The following is a 20,585-nucleotide window of genomic DNA, read 5'->3' on the forward strand; positions in this document are numbered from 1 at the left end:
TGATCAAGCATACTGCTGGAAGTGGAACCCGGGCCCTTCCAAGTCCAAAGGCTATAGCTCTGACCACTGCGCTCCCTGCTGTTCCAGGACCTGTTAAATCCCACTTCAGATGTGAATAAGCTGTGACTAATAATGCATGAAAGTTCCTGCCAGGCCTGTGTTTAAACCAGTAAGATACTGTAGTTGTTCAGCTGCTGCTGGTGAAGTCTGTGGTGAACACACTGAGGGAGGGAAAGGGTAGGGAGTGTGTCGCCACCTCTCTGTGGGTCTCTACCTCTACCTTGGTGAGTGGAACGGATTGCCAGTGTTTGGCACGTGCTATGGTAATGCTGACAAACTGACTGTTTCATTGATTGCCCCAAATCAGGGCTCTGACTCCTCTAACACTTTCTCTCACTGCATAAACTTGGGAATTAGTTATTAAAATACACAATAAACCGAGTGGACATATTGCATGTGTTTAATTTGCTTATTTCTCCTGAAACAATTTCTATAACGAGTAAGTTGCAGCAGAATTATCACGTTTTCATTTCATTTAGTGTAGCACTTTCCTAAGCAGCGTACAACAGAGTGCATTTCACAACACACGAGGCGCATCAGACACTGACATACCATTTACGGCTATTAAAAATAAAACAACAGTTAACGACACTGCAGCAAATATTAACTAAAGACACGGGACCTCATCATAGTCCAGTTATATCGGGCGCAGTTGCACCACATTGACACCGGAAGACAAACATGGCAGTTTCCGGTCACATGGCCACGGCTGGATGTGACGCGTAAAATGTGCGTCCTCCGGGGAAGCGCGCGAATATTTTGTGGCGCATGGGTGGAGAAAACTTTGGGAAAGGATCTGGCGCTTTCGCGTAGTATCAGAGGTTTATCTTCGACGTGTATAGTATATCGATAGTGCGTAGAGGAACACACCATGTTTGCAGCTCGTTCTACTCCCGCTTCGGCTCGTAGGCCAACGGCGGTGCCAGTAGCTGCTAGAAAGATGAATGTGACAGCGACGCCTGCAGCACTGCTTCTCTCCCCCGCTCGGAGATCTTCGTTAACCGCCAGGTATTACTAGTGGTTCTTCCCACCAATCGTCCGTCCGTGTGCACGTGACCTGTGGCTTAATTTGCCCCCTCGTTTTCCGCAGAGCTGCAACTCCGACCAGAGTGCAGAGCCAGACGCCTGCGGAGTCGGTCAATTTTGACGTGCAGACTTTTGGCTCCTCTTTGCCCGTTAAGGTCATGGAGGCTTTGACAATGGCAGACGGTACGCGCGTCTTCGATCACATCACATGACATCACATGACATCACAGCATAACAGGACACACACCGTGTCACTGTGGCACAGACAGCAGGAAAATTAGATTAGTTACTTAGTGTAGGTAAATATAAGAGCAGAGTCAGTGCACACATCTCTGTTCCCTAACTTCTGTAAGACGTCGTGCTTCAGCTCTGCTGTAAATGGGGGAAACAAGCACTTTTGTCTTTGTTTTACAGTTTTTTTTTTTTTTTTTTTTTTTTTTTTTAAATATAATTGTGGGCTGATTGACATGACTAAATTAAAAGTGTGAAAATAAAAAAAAAAATAAAAAAAAAAAATCTTATTCCTGTTCACTACCACCTCAGTTTCTCATAGTAATAGTACATCTTTTTACTCTTGCTGTTAGAATCTCCAACACTTGCCTGTATATCAGGTGACATTCGTTGGCCAAAAAAAGTTTTATCATGTTGGTCTGACTTTGGCGTTGCTAGATATGACCAACTTGTTTTTCGAATAAGGACTGTATATTTCTGCATGCGGTAGTTGAGCAGTAAATTACTGTCTTTTCCAGTGACCAGTGACCAGATTTCAGTCAAGGTAGAGGAAAGTGGCTGGGCTTGGATGGTGTGTGGCGAGAGACTAATCATCTGGAAGATCAGTCAGACTGCGGTGGCCAAGGTGCTCTTGAATTTTCTTACTGGTTTTGTATGCCTCTCTTACTCTTGCTGTTTTGCTTAGGTATAAAACTGATTGATTATTAGAATCAGAATCAGAATGAGCTTTATTGCCAAGTATGTTCGCACATACAAGGAATTTGTCTTGGTGACAGGAACTACCACAGCACAGACAGAATGACAGTGACAAGACACAGATGAGAAGATAGAATATGTGAATGAGGGATAAAAAATATTTAAAAATATAAAGTACCCAGTATACAAAAATAGTCACTAGATACAAATGCATTAGTAGGGCAGTTTTAAACTATTTGTAGTGTCACACTAGATGATGATGATGATCATCTTCTGTTTTTCATTATTTTAATCAAAGCTGGTTTTTATTAAGGGGGGGGGAAAAAAAATCATTGTTTATTTGTGGATGTTTGCCTTAGTTTGTATATTTTTCCCGCTCTTTAACAGCTGTCCGTCTGTAAAGATCTTCAGTTGTCCGCGAGTCAGTTTATGTACTCTGCAGACTTGATCGCCATCTCGTCTTCAAACCCGCTAGAAACAGCTCCTATTCAGGTTGGTGCAAAACTCGTGTATTTTTCCACTTGTTTTATATATTTATTTTTTTTATATTGCAAGTATTTTAAGACTTGTATTCTGCTGCTGTAACGTAATTTCCCTTGTGGGATCAGTAAAGTATATCTATCCATCCACCCATCAATTACGAGTTTGTTACATGGACAACCTTTGTATCAGTAGCCATGCTAACATTTTTTATGAAGAGCATACATTTTGTTTTATGATGTTGATGTAGTTTTTAACTTGCTGCTGTCACATTTCCCTAAGAATTGTCACCGTTACTGAAATTCTCTAGATGTTGCGTTTCCGAGACGGTTCTTGTTCCAGCTGAACACTACAGTCGTTATGCTTGATTGAGAGGGATCATTCAGATAATATTAATTTAAACCATTAGCCTCAGAATTTGTTAGTTGGCGTATAATGCAATAATGAAAACGACAAATATGAAAGTAATTTCTCAAAGTTTATCATACCTTTGACCTCATTTATCTTTTATTAAGTTGCTGCTGATACAGTTTTGTTTCTCTCGTTGCTGGTTTATCTAGGCCAATACCTCGTATGCAGTCTCCTTCTTTGCCTTTTGAGACCGTGGTGCACAAATTGTTGCATTTTCTTTTTCTTTTCTTTAAAGTGTGTCTGTCTTGTGTTGCACATTTGTTTATAGTACTGTAACATAACTTTTCCCCAGTGCCTATGCATATAATGGGGAGGAAAGGATGGCTGAGCTAATAGAATGTTTTTTTTTTTTTTTTTTCTGTCTCTCTGTGACTTGTCATTTACATTTTACTTCATATTTCTTGCGGGGAAAGGTAAGTGCAGAGTGGGAGTGATGCAACTCTAAAATGCTTGCCAGTCCCAAGAAGTGGCTTGGTATGATACTAGAGTGTTTCTCCATTTCAAGAGGTTTTTGCAACTGGTAAATGACATAACACAAATCAGGACTATGACCCGAATTGCAGAGACTCTTCTAGGTTTGGAAGGTCAATGTGACAGTCTTAGGTGGAGGTCCAAGTGCTAGCAGTGGTTGTAAAGGTGTGCAAATCCATATTTGTCTGTTGTTCATCTGCAGTCAGTCTCAGTCATGGCAGTTTCTCCTGAAGGAACAGTACGGTATTGGCCCAGCCTGGCACATGAAACCATGTATGCGGAGTGTGTAGCAGACCTGGGTGGCAATTTCTGCAACTTTCTTAAACCTGTGAAGGTAACGTGCCTATAAGATTTAATTTGCCTGTATTTGTGTTTGATAATACAACTCATTTGATAAATGAAGGTAAAACTGAATATCAGCACTTGATGTCAAGATTCAGTTGTGCAGTTATCCCTCACAGTACAAGATTCTACACAGCCAAAACTTGATATAGCAATTAATGGGTGCACGTTGTCTCACAGTATATAGTGTGACTTTTGAACATTACATGGACCATTTTGATCAGTATGTTGACATATTGGTGATAATATGATTGTATATGAATCATTCCATATTTGTGTGAGCTGCGCCCTACGGATGAGTTAAAAATGCATTTGGGTTCCATTGATTTCCATTTCTTTAGGGAAACAGTTTTGTCCTTTCATCCTGCAAAAGTCAGCTACTGCGTTTGGGAGTGGACAGTTCAGGGAAACTCCAGCAGAGACCACTGCAGCAAGGACAGGGGGTCCTGTCTGGAATTGGTCGACGTGTCTCCACCCTCTTCGGCATTTTGGCCCCTCCTGTTGACTCTGTTGTAAGTCAGTAACTATATGACCTGTTCAGTTTGTAGGTCTGCAAGTTTTTTCATTTTTTTTTTTTTTTTGGTTCCCTAATTTGTGTTGCTACATTGAATGCCTTTGGTTTGGTAGAAGATAATTTTGAACTAGTGCCCTGTCAGACCCACAAAGAGTACTGGACACCTGGTTTCTTCTGGTTGGAACTTATGACTAGTACTTCAAAATTATAATCTCCTGAGGTGTAGCAGTGGCAGCTAACTGTTGATGAACCACAAGTATTGATAGTTTCTCAGTGTAAGGCTTATTTTTTTGTTTCAGAAAGTTGAAAACATAGAATGGATGGCAAATTATGTATGCCATCTCTCAGTTAGGACTTGTATCCTATCTTGCTGTTTATGTACTGGTACATTCTTTTCGGTTGTACATCTAAGGGAAAGAAGAAGGATTGTGGTGAGCTGAAGTTAACGGGGGGTGGGTGTTTTGTGCAAGTGTGATAACTGCTTACTGACAAGTAATTGATAACGTATCAGAATTTTATGGAACAGATTGTAGTTGCTCATATGTCTGAACTCTTGTAATTAGGGCCCGTTTTACAGGAAGCTTGTGAAAATGGCTCCTGAGGAGTAAAAGAAAAGCACCTAGAAAATATTTGTTAAAGTTAAATGGCTTAATAACAAGGGAAAATGTGAAAACAAAGGAGTAAGGTTCTATCCGGGAACCTTTAGATTGTTATTCAGCAGCATTATCCGTTGTCACTGTTACTGGCCCTAAATGCGGGTGGTGTTTTGTTCCTTTTGGTTATGCATGGAGTGCCGACCTGTGTGGTTGTGTTTTCTCTGCAGCTGTATAGTCTGCTGTGGGATCAGGAGAATGGCTGCCTCTATTCTCTGACAAGCTGTACCCTCAGCAAGTGGGAAGTGGATGAGACCTCTGAGCATCAGATTCTGAATTGGGACCTCAACCGAAACCTCAGGGAGAACATCATAGATGCAATCTGGGTTAGTTATTTTGTTCAGTGCTTGGCTTTGTTTTTCTTTTCACATCCCATTATATTTGAATTCCCTTTTATTGGCTGTCACTGCCTTTGTAATCTTCCCCCTTTTCACACTTTAGGGCTCTGAAAGTAACTACGAAGAAATCAAGGAGGGTGTGAATGTGATGTATCTTGACTTGAAGCTTAGCCAGTGAGTATGGTGTTTATAACATTGTTTTATTTCGTTTTACTGATGCCTTTGTGTAAGGTGACTTCTAATTGTTGGTGTTTGCACTAAGCTGCATATAGTTTATCCATTTATGCAGCCAAGTAAGTTTTACTAGGCAAATTCAGGGTCAGTACTACAAAAAATACAGATGTACATGCACATACAGGTTTATGCAAAAGTTTGGGCACCCTTGGCCACATTACACATTTAAGTTTGTAAGTGAGTAGTAACACAGTAGTAATACCCCTTTGGCACATATATCAACTTGTAAATGCCTTTTATATCCAGCTAAGAGTTTTTTCCATTCTTGTTGTAGGGATTTTTGCCCACTCTTCCTTGCAGATCACTTCTAATTCAGAAATATTCTTGGGCTGTTTTACATGCACAGCATGTTGAAGATCTAACTACAGATTTCCAATGATGTTTAAGTCAGGGGACTGTGAGGGGCCATTCCAAAACTTTCAGCTTGCTTTTCTCGAAGTAGCTCATTGTGGCGTTTGAGGCATGTTTGGGATTGTCTTGTAGAAGCCATCCCCTTTCCAGCATCAGCTTCTTGGCGGACTGTAGACCAGAATTTGCAGTTAGTTATTTAGTGGAATCCATTCTTCCCTCTACCCATACAATGTTCCTGTGCCACTGGCTGCCACACAACTCCAAAGCATAATAGATCCACCCCATGTTTAAAAGTTGCCAAGGTGTCTTTCATCAAATGCTGCTCCTTCTTTTTTTCCAAACAAATCTTTGTTGTGGCCAAATCATCAGTCCATAGCACTGGTTTCCAAAAGGCCTCTGGTTTATCTAGATGCTGTTTTCAATACCTTACATGTTGACTTTTGTGATGAGGACACTTCCTCCTGATGACTGTTCTGTGCACATTTTCTTTGCACAAACAACGCTGCATGTGGACCAGTGAACCATCACTCCTGTGTCAGCCAAACCTTCTGGCAGGTCCTTTGCAGTCATATGGGGGTTTACGTTTACCTTCCTGGCCAGCATATGAGCAGTCCTCTCAAAGTTTTCTTGGTCTTCCAGATCTTGCCTTGATTTCCAACAGTTCCCCTTAACTGCAATGTCTTGATGACATTATGCACAGTGGAAAATGCAAGATGGAAGCATTTTGCAATCTTTAGTTTTCCCCTCCTTTGTAGGCACCAGTTAGCTTCATGTTCAGATACTCACTCAGTTGCTTGGAGGAGCCCATGGCTGTTGAGTGACAGCCCGAAGTTTGAAGTGTCAGGGAATTTATTAAGCTCTGCAATTGTCACTAGCTGACAACTCTTAATGGCTATTAAAACCTGATTAGGTTATTAGGGTCAGAGACCTTGCAAAAAAGTCTATCACTGGACAAGTGTCCAAGGTTTTGCACATACCACAATTAGTGTTTTCTTTTTTCCTGTATTTTAAAATTCCTGAAATTAAGTTAACTGCAATGCCATTTGCAAATATGTAAAGTTTTTTTTTTTTTTTTTTTTGCTGCAACAATTTACTACTTTTCACTTCCTAAACTAACTGAATTTGTAATTTGGTCGGGATTGCCCAAACTTTTGCGTAAAACTATGCCTCTATGTGTGTGTTTGCATGTAAGCATCCAAACAAACATTTGCATGCACACAAACATTTGGAAAACAAATATTCAGAAGACCAGTGTATGTAGACTCATCATAGCTTATATATCAATTAGAGGAAGCCTAGCACATGAGGCTCTTCGTCTCTTACTTTCCCAAAGTAGGCTGCAGTTTTGCAGTGCTCATTACATTGTTTTTTTAAGTCTTAAGTTTTTATTTGACTTGCTTTTTTTTGCAGAACATATCAGTGTGCATATTTACATTTCCATATAATAAAACATTGAAGTTTGCAAAGGTTGTTTTTTTTTTCTTCAGTCCTGTTTGCAATTTTCATGGGCAGGGTGTAAAGGTGAAGCTCAACCTGGTAAGGTGTCCAGTTGGGAGGGCTAGGGGTAGCTACTGTGATGCTGCAACCTTTTCCTCTTACGTGTCCACTAGTGGATGCTGTTTGACTTGTACTCCACTGTGTGTTCCATTGAAGGGAAGGGCTCGTTTTGCTGGCAGTGGCCTGGCATCCATCTGACAGCCCCTGCCTGGCCTATTACTGCCTGATCACCTTGCAAGAGAATGACTCGCGTGTGGCAGATATGTTCTCTGTAGAAGTCACCAAATACAACCCGGTCTTTCAGGTATGTTATGCTAAACTGGTCAGCATTTTTTTGTGTGAAACCTGTCTGGGTGACGCTTTTCTGTGCGTTCCCAGTTTTCTTGGATGGCTTATCCTTAGGGCTTCTTCACAGCAGTAGTTTTAACAGAATTGGAGAAAGTGCCTCATTATTCTTTGTCATAAAACTGCTGTGTTTTTCTCCCTGATGTTTCTATGAAAACTTCAAGTTTCACATAACACTGTCAAGTCTGAAGTGTTAATTTTTACATATGTAATAAAACTGAGATACTGCTGAAAATGGGCAAAAAAAGAAACTAATTTACACATGTTCTCTTTATATTGCTCACGACTAAGTATCTTGGTCTCATTTTTATGCACAGAGTGAAGAGGATCTTCAGATGGTTAGAGTGTTGTTACCTCACTCCTCGAGCCCAGTAGCATATCTTTACAGAGAAGACCTGGTGTACGTCTGCTCCACGGGCACCGGAAGGGCTAGACTGCCTGAGGAGAAAATCTCCTTCAGTTCTCCAGGTTGGTGACATGAATAACACACCTTGCACAGCACTTTCTTTTCCAGTTTTTTGAAATTCATTGGGGGAAAAGTTTTATACAAGACATTTTCATTTCTGTTGTAGATTATTCATGCAGGCAGTCCCTGGGATACGAACCTTGGCCTTGCATACAACCTGTAGTTACGAACCACCCCCCGTAAAGCCTACTATATTAAAAATTCGAGTTACATACAATGATTTGTAATGACAAATGGGCACTACTTTGCGACACACATCAAAACATTGCACTACTACGGTGGTTCGTGGGCGTAACACGTGAGCATAAGGGTAGAGCAAAGACTTCCTTCTTTTCCCGTTAAGTGTCTCTTGTGTTACTGTATTTGGCTACTTTTTGTTTTTACCCTCCTAACCATGGCACTAAAACATAAATGTGACCCAAGTGATGGTGATGCATTAAAGAAAAGGAAAACGATAATGATTAAAACTAAAGTGGAACTAATAAAGCAACTGGAAAAAGGTGAAACATCAACAAACATTAATAGCGAGCATTAAATGTTCTTTTACTTGCACGCACGCGCACACACACACACACTCTCTCTATCTCTCTCTATTATAAATATTGCAGCTGTCATGACCATGCCCGTACCTCAACCAGCAGCATCTGGCTTCAACTGGAGCACTCAGCTATAAAAGACACTTTCTCAACCACTTCCCCTTTTGCAGAATCTCATGCAAGACAGCAGTCCCCTCTGTATTCTCAACCCTAACTCATTTTGCTCTTCCAAGTCCTGTCGCTCATCGTTCCTTAGTCTCATTCCACATCTTTGATAACAACCGCCTGCCTTGTCCCTCGACCACGATTTTCGCATCCTTGCCTCTGTTCAGTTCGCCGATTGACCGACCACGAGAACACGTCTAGTCCTTTGATTTTGAATAAACGATCCTGCACTTGGGTTCAGCCTTCTCCGTGTCCTCTGTTCATCCTGGCAGTAGCAATACTTTATCTCTTTCTATGTCTCTCTTTGTTATAAATACTATAGTTACATTGTATTATTATTACTGTATTGTTATATTTAAGTTGTTTATCGTATCCAGAAGTGTTTTTTTTTTATGCATGGAAAGGTACACAATATACATATACTAAGACAAACATTTGACTGACTAACATTAAATTCCAACCCTACCTAACTGTTCCGACTTACGTCAAAATCTGACTTAAAGACAGATGGAGGAACGGAACTCGTTCGTAATCCGGGGCCTGCCTGTATTTGCCACTTATTTCCTTAAAAGAGAAATGGTTACATGATGATTGGTCAGTGATGAAATATGGGGGTAGGGTATGTACTTTGATCAGGGGGAAAGAGTGGAGCGAAAAAGAATTTAAAAATGTAGCAAATTTACTGATAGTAATTTAGTTGATGTAGACAAAGCTAGTATTAATACAGAAACACAATGGCACTAAAAGCTGTACCTGACTTTCAGCTGTGGAAAAGCTCTTCATATTCATTTCCAGTATTTAAAAATCTGATGTACAGCAGAGCTACATTTGCTGTTTTTATTTAAACCAATCATAGTCACCTTTGAACATATCTGCAGCGGTTTTTATGCAGGGTATACTTTTTTTTAGGGGGTGGTAGTGTAGCGGTTAGAGATGCTGCATTTGTACCCAAAGCATGCAGGTTCAAATCCCACCTCTAGCTCTAGGACCCCTGAGGAAGGTACCCTCTCTAAATTGTTCTAGTAAAATAACCCATCTATATAAATGGGTGAATAATAATAATAATAATAATAGCTTAACATTGTAGCTTTGGAGAAAGCATCAGCTAAATGTGTCTCTGTCTGTGTCGTGTTTTTCTGTAGGAGATCGTCTCCTGGGTGCAGGATGCTGTGCAGATTTGCCAGTGTTTTTCTCTCAGAACAGTGGCCTTATAGCTGTAGTGGCCCAGGAGAAAATCTCTGTCCTGCCAGAGACCATGGAAGATTCGCTGTCGTCCTCGCTGTCAGCAGTCATTCCAGAGGTGGTATATAGCAGGTCTTTGTAAAATAATACATGTGCTGTATGCTTTTGACTGCATACAACTTTGTCTCCATTTTTGCAATTGACTTTTAAATATCTACTCAAAACTATAAAGTAGGTATATATATTACTTAGAATCATAATGTAGATAGCTTTAAATTAACAGGTCTATATGATAATGCATAAAATGTCACTTATTAGACATTTGGAATGGTGCATTTATTCATCCAGTTGCTTGGAACTAAGAATATCAGTTGGCTGTGACTTTGCATTTTCTTAACTGAAATTATAAGATTAATATTAAAACTGGCTACTCTCAAATCAAACTACCAAACGAAGCTCAAAGTATTCAGTGTAAATATTGAACGTCCTTGTAAACTGGAACACCGGAAAACTTCCGTGTCTTAAGCTTATTGTGAAACTGCATAAACTAAGGTGCTGGAAATGTATAAAAGTCTGCATTCTTTTTGAGAAGCACAGAGTGTCATTTAGGTAGTTTTCGCCCGCATTAGGTTAACGAGGTCCACTTTTTTTGCTACCGAAAAGTGAGGAAATAGGGTGTGTTTCTGAGGTGTAATTTTAAGTCTTACATTGTTTCCAGGGAGCTGCTCTGGAAGCTTCAAGGACAGAGACTGTTGCACAAGAAGACAAAACTAAGCTTCTAAAAGCTGCGTTCTTGCTGTTTTGTCGGTATGTCTGTAGATGAGGTTTCATTTGTTTTGTTGAATTAATTGTAAAAAGCTACTTCCTCAATATAGACTCGGTGAAGTGGCAGCTTTTTAAAAAAAAAAAAAAAAAACTGCTTGCAGAATTGCATATGTCAGTATGTGTACATGCATGTCCACCACATAATTTTGTATGTGGAAATCTTGTGTACCATGCACAGGTGAACCTTGTATATATATACAAATGGTGTAAGTAGGAAATGCCCGACGTTTCCAATACTGTATGCAGGAGCACTGAGACTGCACTGTATCGGCTGTTGATGGAAATGTAATACAATTATAAATTCGTTTTAGCTTCGTCTGATTTTAGCAGTACCTCACCATGAATAAATTGAAGGATTAAGCTGTTAAGATTTTGATTCTAACATTTTTGATTGACTGACAAAGCGGGTGGACTTTACAAAGAGTTCCAGTGTCGGGGTCCCAATTACATTTGTAAGCTGAGATACAAAGGTATATGAATAATGTTTAAATTTTTTTTTTCTTTTTCCCTTTTTAAGCAATCTGGTTACTGTCAGTGCTGTGCTCTATCTAAACAGTACTTTGGAGCCTTTGATGATGCTGTCTTCAAAATGTGTGCCTTGGATGATTTTATAGGAAAGATCTTCTTGGGGCCCAAGTGATGACTGATGAACTTTTCCCCTCTGGTGGTGATGGGGAGACTGATGCTGACATGGATGAAGTGGTAATGCGCATTAACCTTGATCTGGTGGATGATTACCCTGCCTCAGACCCCCGGTGGGCTGAGTCTGTGCCTGACGGTGAGGAGAAACAACAAACTTGAGTGTGTCCTGTGTTAAGTCTTCATCCCTTGTATGTTATAGTTCTTGCTGCTAAAAATACTGAGTTTATTTCAGCCTGGAGTTGTTGGACAATAACAAACATGCGGTGTATGAAGATTAACAAGAATATTTCTAAGTTGGATGAGTTCTGCAAGGAAGAGTCAAACAGGAAAGAAATCTTATAGCAAGAATTGAAAGATTCTTAGCTGGATAAAAAAAATGTTAAAGTACTGACCACAGTGGTACAGAAACTTGCATATTATATATATTATAACTTGTTGGGGCAAAGAAATGTAACAAATTTTTTTCTTAATACTGAAAAGGCTTTTGTCAAGAATTGAGCAGCACATTGAATTTAGCTCTTTTTTTCTTACTAGTAAATAAGTGCATTTGTTCTCATTATATACAGTTGACTTGCCAATTTATGAAGATGCAAACTATATATTTGCGATTTTGTTTTCTACATTTTGCATGTTGTTGAGTAGTTGTAACGTGCATTTGCACGTTTACTCACCGAGCCGGGCGACGTCAGCTACGTGAACCTAGACAGAATAGCAGTGTGGGGCTAATTCAGACTTCTGTTCTGAAAAATAGTATAATAGGTGGAATAGATGATGATGGTGGTGGTGGTTTTCATGTCAAGGTCAGTGATATTTTCTTTTTTCTTGCAGAGAATGCTGGATTCACACTTACATCCCTTATCCTTCTCCATCAGTTAGAGGACAAGATGAAAGCACATAGCTTTTTCATGAACTTTCTCCAGCAGGTAGTGAATTCAGTTTCTCTTTTTTGGTCAACTTACAGACCTCAAATGTCTAATGCATTTCATTAAAACTTTTCAGTAAAATATTATTTCTGTGTTAGTGAAAATGACTGGTAAATGTTCCCCTTTCCCTTCCTGAATACTGTTAATTGAAAGTGGGCTTTCCTTAAAACTATGCCCCGCTGTAGGTCGGCCTCCTGGAACGTTTGAATGCCGTGACTGTACGCTCGGCGCCCATGGCCACGCGGCTAGCCCTATGTGAGCATGCTGAGAAACTGTCTGCAGCCATTGTGCTAAAGAATTACCACACAAAACTGCCTGCACTAGTCAACAGAGCCATTAGTAGTGCCCTGAGGAAACGTGGGGCAGACGTGCCTGCTAGTCTCACTCCAGCAGATGTTTTCTTCAGAGAGGTGAGAATGGGCAATGATCACTGTTTTCATTTGAACAAAGTCCTCCCCCCACTTCTTAATGGGTTTTTTTTTTTTTTTTTTTTGAAAGGCTGTATGTATCATTACTCTATATTCCTTATTCAGGTATCCCAGGTTTCCTCAATCTTTGAGAGCCTGCTGGAGGAGGAGGAAAGGTTGCTGAAGGAGTTCCCTGTAGACTCTGTGGAATGGGCTGAGGCTGTGGTCAATGTCAACAACATTGTAAAGGTACACAGTGCAGTTCTCTAGACTTTATTGCATGGACCACAAACTCAACATTGTATGAGCAAAAAAGCTGTTTTTACTTAAAAAATCAGGTATGATTTTTAAAGGTCAGTCGTTTGCAATTACAGCTCGGAAATGTTTTGGTTTTATTTGTAAAATCTGTATAGTGATACCTACAAAATATAAGATGCCTCTTAGGATTCACTTTGTTGACTTTTGCATTTTGAAAGGGGGTATCAGGCTACAGTTGTTTAAGCTCTATCTTAAAGAAAGGAAAATGGATGCAAGTTCTAAAATTTTGTTTTCTGTAAAAGGACATGCTACAAGCTGCAAGCCATTACAGAGAAACCAAGGCTGATTTATACCGAGCTCCTGTAAATGGCAAAACTGAGCCTGAATACATTCCCTGGACAGGTAAAAAATCTGTGTCTGTGGTAGTGAAGCTCTTACATTTATTCATTTAGCAGATGCTTTTTTCCAAAGCAATGTGCATCTCTGAGAAAAATAAGTGATTACATCAACAGAAAGAGAGATCTAGATCCAAATATCTGTATAAATTGTGATGGGCTGCAAAAAGTATTCAAAAAAGTGTCATATTTCTTTCTTAGTAACTACAGTTTTTTTTTTTTTCCCCAGACAGAGCATAACTGTGTTCCATAGGGGAGAGGCCCTTGGAGACTGTGCTGTGGTTCTTGATTCTGTCCGAGTGTCTTGCCACATCAATGAAATTTGTATCATGCAAACAATGTGTGTCCTGTGTACAGCATCCAGTGGCCCTGGTGGAATACGGACAATTACCCTCCAGCAACATGAGATAATCCTGAAGACTGTGTACCCACATGCAGACACGGAGCTCCGCAACACCTTGAATGAGCAGCTCATGATGCTGCTTGACTCTTTCCTGGGAGCTTACGTAGCACAGCTGATGTCCTTGAATCGGCCCAGTCAGCAAGAGCGTTACAACAGTCTGGAGATGGAATACACTCAGAAACGCTCAGAAGTTCTCGCACCACTCTGTGAGTGAGGCATTAAATAAAATTATAATTATTTAATGTATGCATTTCCCCAGAGTGACTGATTTCCCCTTTTTTCTATATTTGAGATTCTCTGAAAATGCAGTTTTTATTAGTGTGAAAGTGAGTGGGTTTTTTTTTTTTTTTTTTTTTTTTGTAAAATTTATGTTTAGCTAAAACATACATGGACCCAGTGGTCAGTGAGTGGTTTAACTAATTTGGTTGTGAAAGCCACATGACGCTGGTGTTTAGTGCATGGATTTATGTGCTTCTAAACTGTTTGCTCCCCCTCCCCATCTCTTTTTCAGTGGAACTTGGCCAGTACCAGTGGGTGGCAGTTCTGGCTGAGAAGTACTGTGACTTTGACATGTTGGTGCAGTTGTGTGAGAAAACTGACAACCAGACCCGGTTACAGCGCTACATGACCAAGTTTGCAGATCAGGTAACCCTCCTTCATTTAATTAGATACTTATATGGAATATGAGAATGCCTTGTATCAAATTATTTATTTCCAAGATTATATACTTGGATATGTCACTTAACTGCTTTTAAGTTTGTTGTCCCTTCACCCACTGTTTGTAAATTGCTAATGCACAGATTTTGAAAACATGTCCTGTTCTTGCATTTGTGCTTTTTATTGACATAATAAATAAATGGCTGATTATTTGATGAGAATAAGTAAGAATGTTTTCCTGCGGTAGAACTTTGCAGATTTCCTGTTCCGCTGGTACATGGAGAAGGGCAAAAGGGGAAAGTTACTTTCTCAGCCCATCGCACAGCACCAGCAGCTTTCCAGCTTCCTGCAGGCCCATGAGCACCTCAGCTGGTTACATGAAGTCAATGTTCAGGACTTTGAGAAGGTGGGACTGATACAGAATACCTACATATTTTTCCCCACACAGTTCATGTGTACCAATCTTATAATATTTTATATAAGTGATATTTAAAATTTGGGGGGGGGGGGTGCAGTGGGTTGGACCAGGTCCTGCTCTCCAGTGGGTCTGGGGTTCGAGTCCCGCTTGGGGTGCCTTGCGACGGACTGGCGTCCCATCCTGGGTGTGTCCCCTCCCCCTCCGGCCTTACGCCCTGTGTTGCCGGGTAGGCTCTGGTTCCCCGCGACCCCGTATGGAACAAGCGGTTCAGAAAGTGTGTGTGTGTGTGTGTGTGTGTGTGTGTGTGTTTAAAATTGTGCCAGTTAGTGGTAGTCTTCAAGTAAATAACTGGCCTGTAAATTGTTGATTATGGAATTTAGTTTTTTTTTTTTTTAAATTTTTTTTATTTTTTATTTTTAAGATTATTCCTGACTTTCTGGGGACTTGGTTATGAGGCATAGGAAACTTTAAGACATTTGTTTGCAGTTTTTCTCCAGATGTTACCACTGTACAGCTGCTCAGTTCTCTTCTGTACACAATATCTACTTCAGTTCTCCATCACATCTGTTTCTAGCGCACACTGACAGTGATCACTCAGTCCTTTTTATGCGTGAAATTCCCAAAACATGCTAGTGAAACCCAGTCAATGTGGCCTTCTGCTGTCGCAGTCACTGGTGGGGAAAGTACAAACAACAAGGATGCACTGTTCTGCAGTCTCTGGAGTTCTTGTCACAAAGAACAGCAATATGTGGAATAACCAAAATAATAAAAAGGCAATTAAAGGAAAGAAGTCTCTGTAAGGTAAATAATGCTAGGTATATAATAGGATAAACAATATGTATCGCTACAATAATAGCTATGGATGCCACTTCCAGATAGCCAATAGACTGAAAACCATACACAGTTCAGGACAACTATAGATAGCGCTTTCATGAGTCAAAATTGGCTTCATGGCACTTTGTCATGACACTAATCTTTAAAATCTGAAAATCTAGCCTAAACTTTATTGGGTACTAATGACCTGGAATAATATAAGTGCTCTAATGAATTGAATTTATTTGTATATGTCATGAAAGATAGCTACAAGGCTCCCTTTCAAAGTATTCAAAGGTTCCTCATATAAAATGACAGCGTTGTGCATTTCTGTGACGGTGCATAAAACTTTATCGGTGCATTAGTTATTTTGTAGGTGTTCCATTCTTACCTCCTGTGCTTGTAGGGAGTAGTATGTAAAATTGTTTTCCGCAGGCCCACCGGACCTTGTATGGGTTAGCCAACATGGAGACGAGGTACTTTGCTAAAAAGAAGACCCTGCTGGCGCTGAGCAAGCTTACAGCCTTGGCAGCTGACTTTTCAGAGATTGTGCTGCAGAGGAAACTGGACGGTAAATTATTTTTTCCTTCTTTTTCACTAGGTTTTATTGAGTGATCTCTTTACCATCATATGAATAAATTCATTTTGTAGTTTGACACTACATTGAAATATCCAACGTTCCAAAAGCACAAAAGTAGTTTGCTGTGCTCTGTTGTGAAATTGATCATTAATGGAAACCGTGAATCTTGCACATATCCATACATTCCTGTCTACATTTGCTTCTTTTATGTAATGGACTTTACATGCTTACTATTAAATAAAGTAAGAATCTTGAAATTATTTACAAACTTAGCTCTCTGATATAGGAATGTTGCAGCAGTGTATATAAATGTTTCCTCAGTGGATGTTTTTAGCATGGCAGGAAATGGTGACTAGCAAATTTGTGCACATTTGGTGTTGTCAAATGGTATGATGTAAGCACATTGGTCCCTGTACATGTGATCGTACGCTTACGACACACAGATTATGCATGCCTTAACTCGAAAGTCTTGCTGCACTTGTCTGCCATGTCATGAACTTTGTTTTTGCCTTAGATATTTTGGAACAGGAGCGCTTCCTCCTTCACCAGGAAACTCTGCCCAAGCAACTGTTGGAGGAAGAGAATCTAAATCTAGACACGATGCCCCTGCTAAACGCTATCAATCTCATCAAAGTGAGAAAACATCTTGTCTCCACCTGGACAGCAGCCATTCAGCTGTGCTTGTTGGTTCTGATTAGTGAATGGTCGCCAGCTCTGTGAGGCCAAAAAAATGTCTTGATGTCTTGGATTAGCTTTCAGATGTGTAGATAGAAAATTTTGTTAGTCTGATAACATTGATGAATGAAGCCTTAAAATTGTACTGTATTACCTTCATCTGTTAGAGTAGAAACGAGTGTATTTAATAGCTTAAATTATTGTGACCAGGTATATATAATTTTTTTTTCCTTTTTGTTTGTGGTGTTTGATTAAATAGTGTAACGTAGAGATTTTTTTTTTCCATAGCTGTATATTTCCGATGACAACAGGATGGCCAATGAGTATGATTTCAAGAAAGCTCTTGATCTTCTGGAGTACATTGACAAGGTACTGCTCTGAGCTCTTGCTCTCCTAGTTTTATTGCTGTTTGAAGCCTCATTGGGGGAGCACTGTGTGAGTTTTTTTACATTGTCAAAAGTTTCTTCAGAACTTGACATTTTTGAACTTGTAGCCATTGAAACTTCAAATATTTAGAGTGTATAACAGATTTTGGGGATTTTTGGCAGAATAGCAAATTCTGTTCTCTGCTTCTGATTATCCACATTATTGCATATTACGGTTGTATAGTAATATGAACTGACATCAAAGCTCTTTTTCCACCACTTTTGATTAAATTACGTTTCTGTTGCAGGAGGATGCAGTGGACATTCAAGCCCTGAAGTGTGAGATCTTCTGCAAGGCTCTAAAAAAAGACGAGTGGGTATTGAACAATTATTGGAGAAAAGTAGTTGGTCAAGATTTTATGTCTTTATAATGGCAACTGTTGTAATGTTGGTATATGTGAAAAATGAACTGATGTAAAATTGATTTAAACAAAACTCTTAAAACAACCTTCTATAAGAAAAGCCAGTGGTGTAGTATATTAAGTTCTTACGCTGTTATTTATAGCTGGTCCTCTACAGATGGTTCAGATGATCCTCTCGAAGCAGCAAAAGACAGCATTTTTGTTAAGATCTTGCAGAAACTCATTCAAGAAGGTAAGGACAGTTATTCATTTTTACATAAACTGCATGACCTATAGTTTATTTTTCTTAGAATAATGAGGTGACCTCAGTGTCATTTCTTATCTATCTAAAGTTGTGCTGAAAATGTTTTAACACATTTTCCTGTATTTTTCAAGGTGTTTGTCTTGAGAGTTTTTTGCCAGATGTCAAGGATCTGCTTCAGTCTGAAGAGTTGGAGAGACTGACATCTAAACCATATTTTGAGTTTCTTCTGCGTGCAAACTATGAACATTACCTTCAAGTCCAAATGTAATATAGAATATTTGTTTAGAACAGGTTTTGTACTTTTTGGCTTAATTTTTTTTTTTTTTTTTTTTTTTTTTAAAAGGATGTATAATAAATAATGCAAATAGGCTTTTTCAGTGACACTGAAACCCATCTGGTTTATTAAAAGTGAAAATCTGATTTGCCAAAAAAAGTTGTTTCATGTTTGAAATGTAAGCTGAACACACATGGTGTAGGTACTGAGTGACCCTTACAAAAAGCAAACATCACCTCCTCTTTGATACGCAGGTTTGTAGAACTTTATAAGTCCAGGAGGAAATTGCACAAGGCTACAATAGAACACATCCAACAAAGTCATAACAGAAGACATTGGAACAAGATTGGAAGAGGTGAATACCCAGACAAACAGGAGTGCGGCAGGCAGTACTGACAGTTCAACTTCACCAGTCTGCTGCTGAAGAGTCTCCCGGCACCATAATGAGCCTGCAGTCTCGTGAGTGTAGTGTGGATGAAGTCAGAGGTCATTTCCACATGGACAAACAAAGCGGTATGTAGAGAGGAAAAAAAAAAAAAACAATGAATTAGTCCTGCTTATGCCAAATAAGAACCAGTTTTAACCTGCCTGGATTAGGGTTACCGAAATCTGCTAGTGGAGGGAGGCTGGTGAACTGTATGGTGGTCTGGTATCCCACAAGACCTGGTTTGGCTCAGGCCAAAATGACAATGTGGAGCCACCTTGAGGTGAGTTTTCTAGTGCAATGCAGACATTTTGGGAGGCATGGACCACTTAAACCTGGGTGGGCTGGACTCCAGCGATTGGAAATGGTCTCGGGAACATGGACTGTCACCTTTGTGGTGGAGAAATGGCCAGAGCTGATGTGGGAGGTGTAAAATACTGGTTATTTTTAGCTGATTTCACCTCTGTGTATAGTGTGGGCTCTGGAACCAACCTTCATGGGTGTGGCCTCTCTGTCTCTACAGTCCCTACTGGTGAAATGCCTCAGATATTGGGCTTGTGAGCATCCCCACATTCTACTGATGGTCATGCAGTTGAAGTTCTTTGTAGTGGACAAGAGGGTTTCCAGACAGAGGGTGGTGTACTTGAGGGTGCTGCCTACATACTCCACAGCCCTTGTTATGTTGGGAGTAATGGAGCCTTATTGGGAGGAAAAGCTGGATTGCATCTGACCCTGAGCCAGTGAACTGTAATAGTGAAATACATATTTCCAGTGTTTGGTGATAGGACTCATGACTTGTCTTAAATGCTGCCTCTAGGGAGGCTCACATAGAGGCAAAATTACCGCTATTCTATGCAGAATTACAATCATATATGCTTGTGTACATAATGCAGTTAATTCACTGTTTGCTGTCAGTACCATTAAGTATGACCCTCCACTTCTAGAATCTTGTCCCTCCTTAATATTCCCCTCCATTCAAGCTCTGCTTGTTTATTCTGCATGCCTGTTTTTCACAAATATGATGAAAGAAAGAATTGTCTCTTGGTTTTCAAGCTGTGCAGCGAGTCTCGTCTTAACATGGGATCTGCTTCCAATTTTCTGACCTTGCACTATTTTAGTCACTGGATTGTTCAGTTCCGGTGCATAAAGAGACACTTTTTGGTTTCCTTTCTTAAAAACAATGTGTCTCCATTGCACCAGTCGTGTGTGTGTGTGTGTGTGTGTGTGTGTGTGTGTGTGTTAGCTCCTCAGTGAGGTGCATTGAGTGCCTGACTCATTGCCCTGGTTTAATCTTATTATTTTTGTTTTGTATAACTAACTTGTAAATATTGATCTTGCCATTTTCTAAAATTTATCTTTATTTGGTTATTATTCATAGATAAATACTATTCTATGACTTTCCCTGCAGGAATGAATAAAGTACAATCTAGTCCTATCTTTTTAGCACCTCTTGCAAGACACCTTGATGGTGTTCAGCAGCTGCTCTACCCTATCATTCAATGATCTTTATGTGCCTTGCTGAGCGCTTCTCAAGAGTTTGGGTTTCATCCTGTGTTTAGTAGCCTGAGTCAGGACCCAGAGAGGGTATCTTTAACAGCACTATTTTCAAGTACTCCCGTGACTGTTGTATACATTTGAATTTTTCTCTGTGATGTACATCATTTTGGAGAAAAGTTTCCTAAATTAATAACTATAGGGACAGGTGGTAGCATAGTGGTTACAGCTGCTGCCTTTTTGGCTCTAAAGGTTGCAGGTTTGATCCTCAGCTCTGGCTATAGTACCCTTGAGCAAGGCACTTATCCAAAAAAAAAAAAAAAAAAATTGCCCAGCTGTATAAGTGGGTAACTAATTGTAACCTTAAC

The 20,585-nt window shown here is 39.9% G+C and overlaps 1 protein-coding gene across 2 annotated transcripts; it reads left to right on the forward strand.

Annotated features, from left to right (window-relative positions):
• The first annotated feature begins 801 nt into the window (after positions 1-801).
• Positions 802-18,299, forward strand: nup133 (nucleoporin 133). 2 transcript variants are annotated; one of them, XR_003798225.1, is made up of 26 exons: positions 802-1,068; positions 1,151-1,269; positions 1,836-1,942; positions 2,401-2,505; positions 3,578-3,709; positions 4,059-4,229; positions 5,055-5,210; positions 5,326-5,396; positions 7,461-7,608; positions 7,967-8,117; positions 9,959-10,116; positions 10,717-10,805; positions 11,438-11,601; positions 12,294-12,388; positions 12,574-12,798; positions 12,922-13,044; positions 13,356-13,455; positions 13,806-14,057; positions 14,363-14,496; positions 14,756-14,914; positions 16,175-16,310; positions 16,834-16,952; positions 17,283-17,363; positions 17,668-17,732; positions 17,939-18,013; positions 18,157-18,236. XR_003798225.1 is itself a non-coding variant. In XM_029258792.1 (26 exons), exons 1-26 carry the CDS (start codon positions 932-934, stop codon positions 18,291-18,293), a joined length of 3,423 nt encoding a protein of 1,140 aa, XP_029114625.1. In that variant the 5' UTR covers positions 802-931; the 3' UTR covers positions 18,294-18,299. The 2 variants fall into 2 exon arrangements, 1 of the variants encoding a protein (XP_029114625.1); XM_029258792.1 differs by having other exon boundaries at positions 17,925-18,013; positions 18,157-18,299.
• Positions 18,300-20,585: the final 2,286 nt, after the last annotated feature.

Source organism: Scleropages formosus, chromosome 16 (genome assembly GCF_900964775.1).
Source record: "Scleropages formosus chromosome 16, fSclFor1.1, whole genome shotgun sequence".
Classification (NCBI taxonomy): Eukaryota; Metazoa; Chordata; class Actinopteri; order Osteoglossiformes; family Osteoglossidae; genus Scleropages; species Scleropages formosus.

Bases quoted from the DNA above. Each gene is read 5' to 3' on its own strand.
- nup133 (XM_029258792.1), top strand. From the start codon at position 932: ATGTTTGCAGCTCGTTCTACTCCCGCTTCGGCTCGTAGGCCAACGGCG. The intron at 4,230-5,054 runs GTAAGTCAGTAA...TTTTCTCTGCAG, and splicing joins CCCCTCCTGTTGACTCTGTT to CTGTATAGTCTGCTGTGGGA. The intron at 7,609-7,966 runs GTATGTTATGCT...TTTTATGCACAG, and splicing joins AATACAACCCGGTCTTTCAG to AGTGAAGAGGATCTTCAGAT.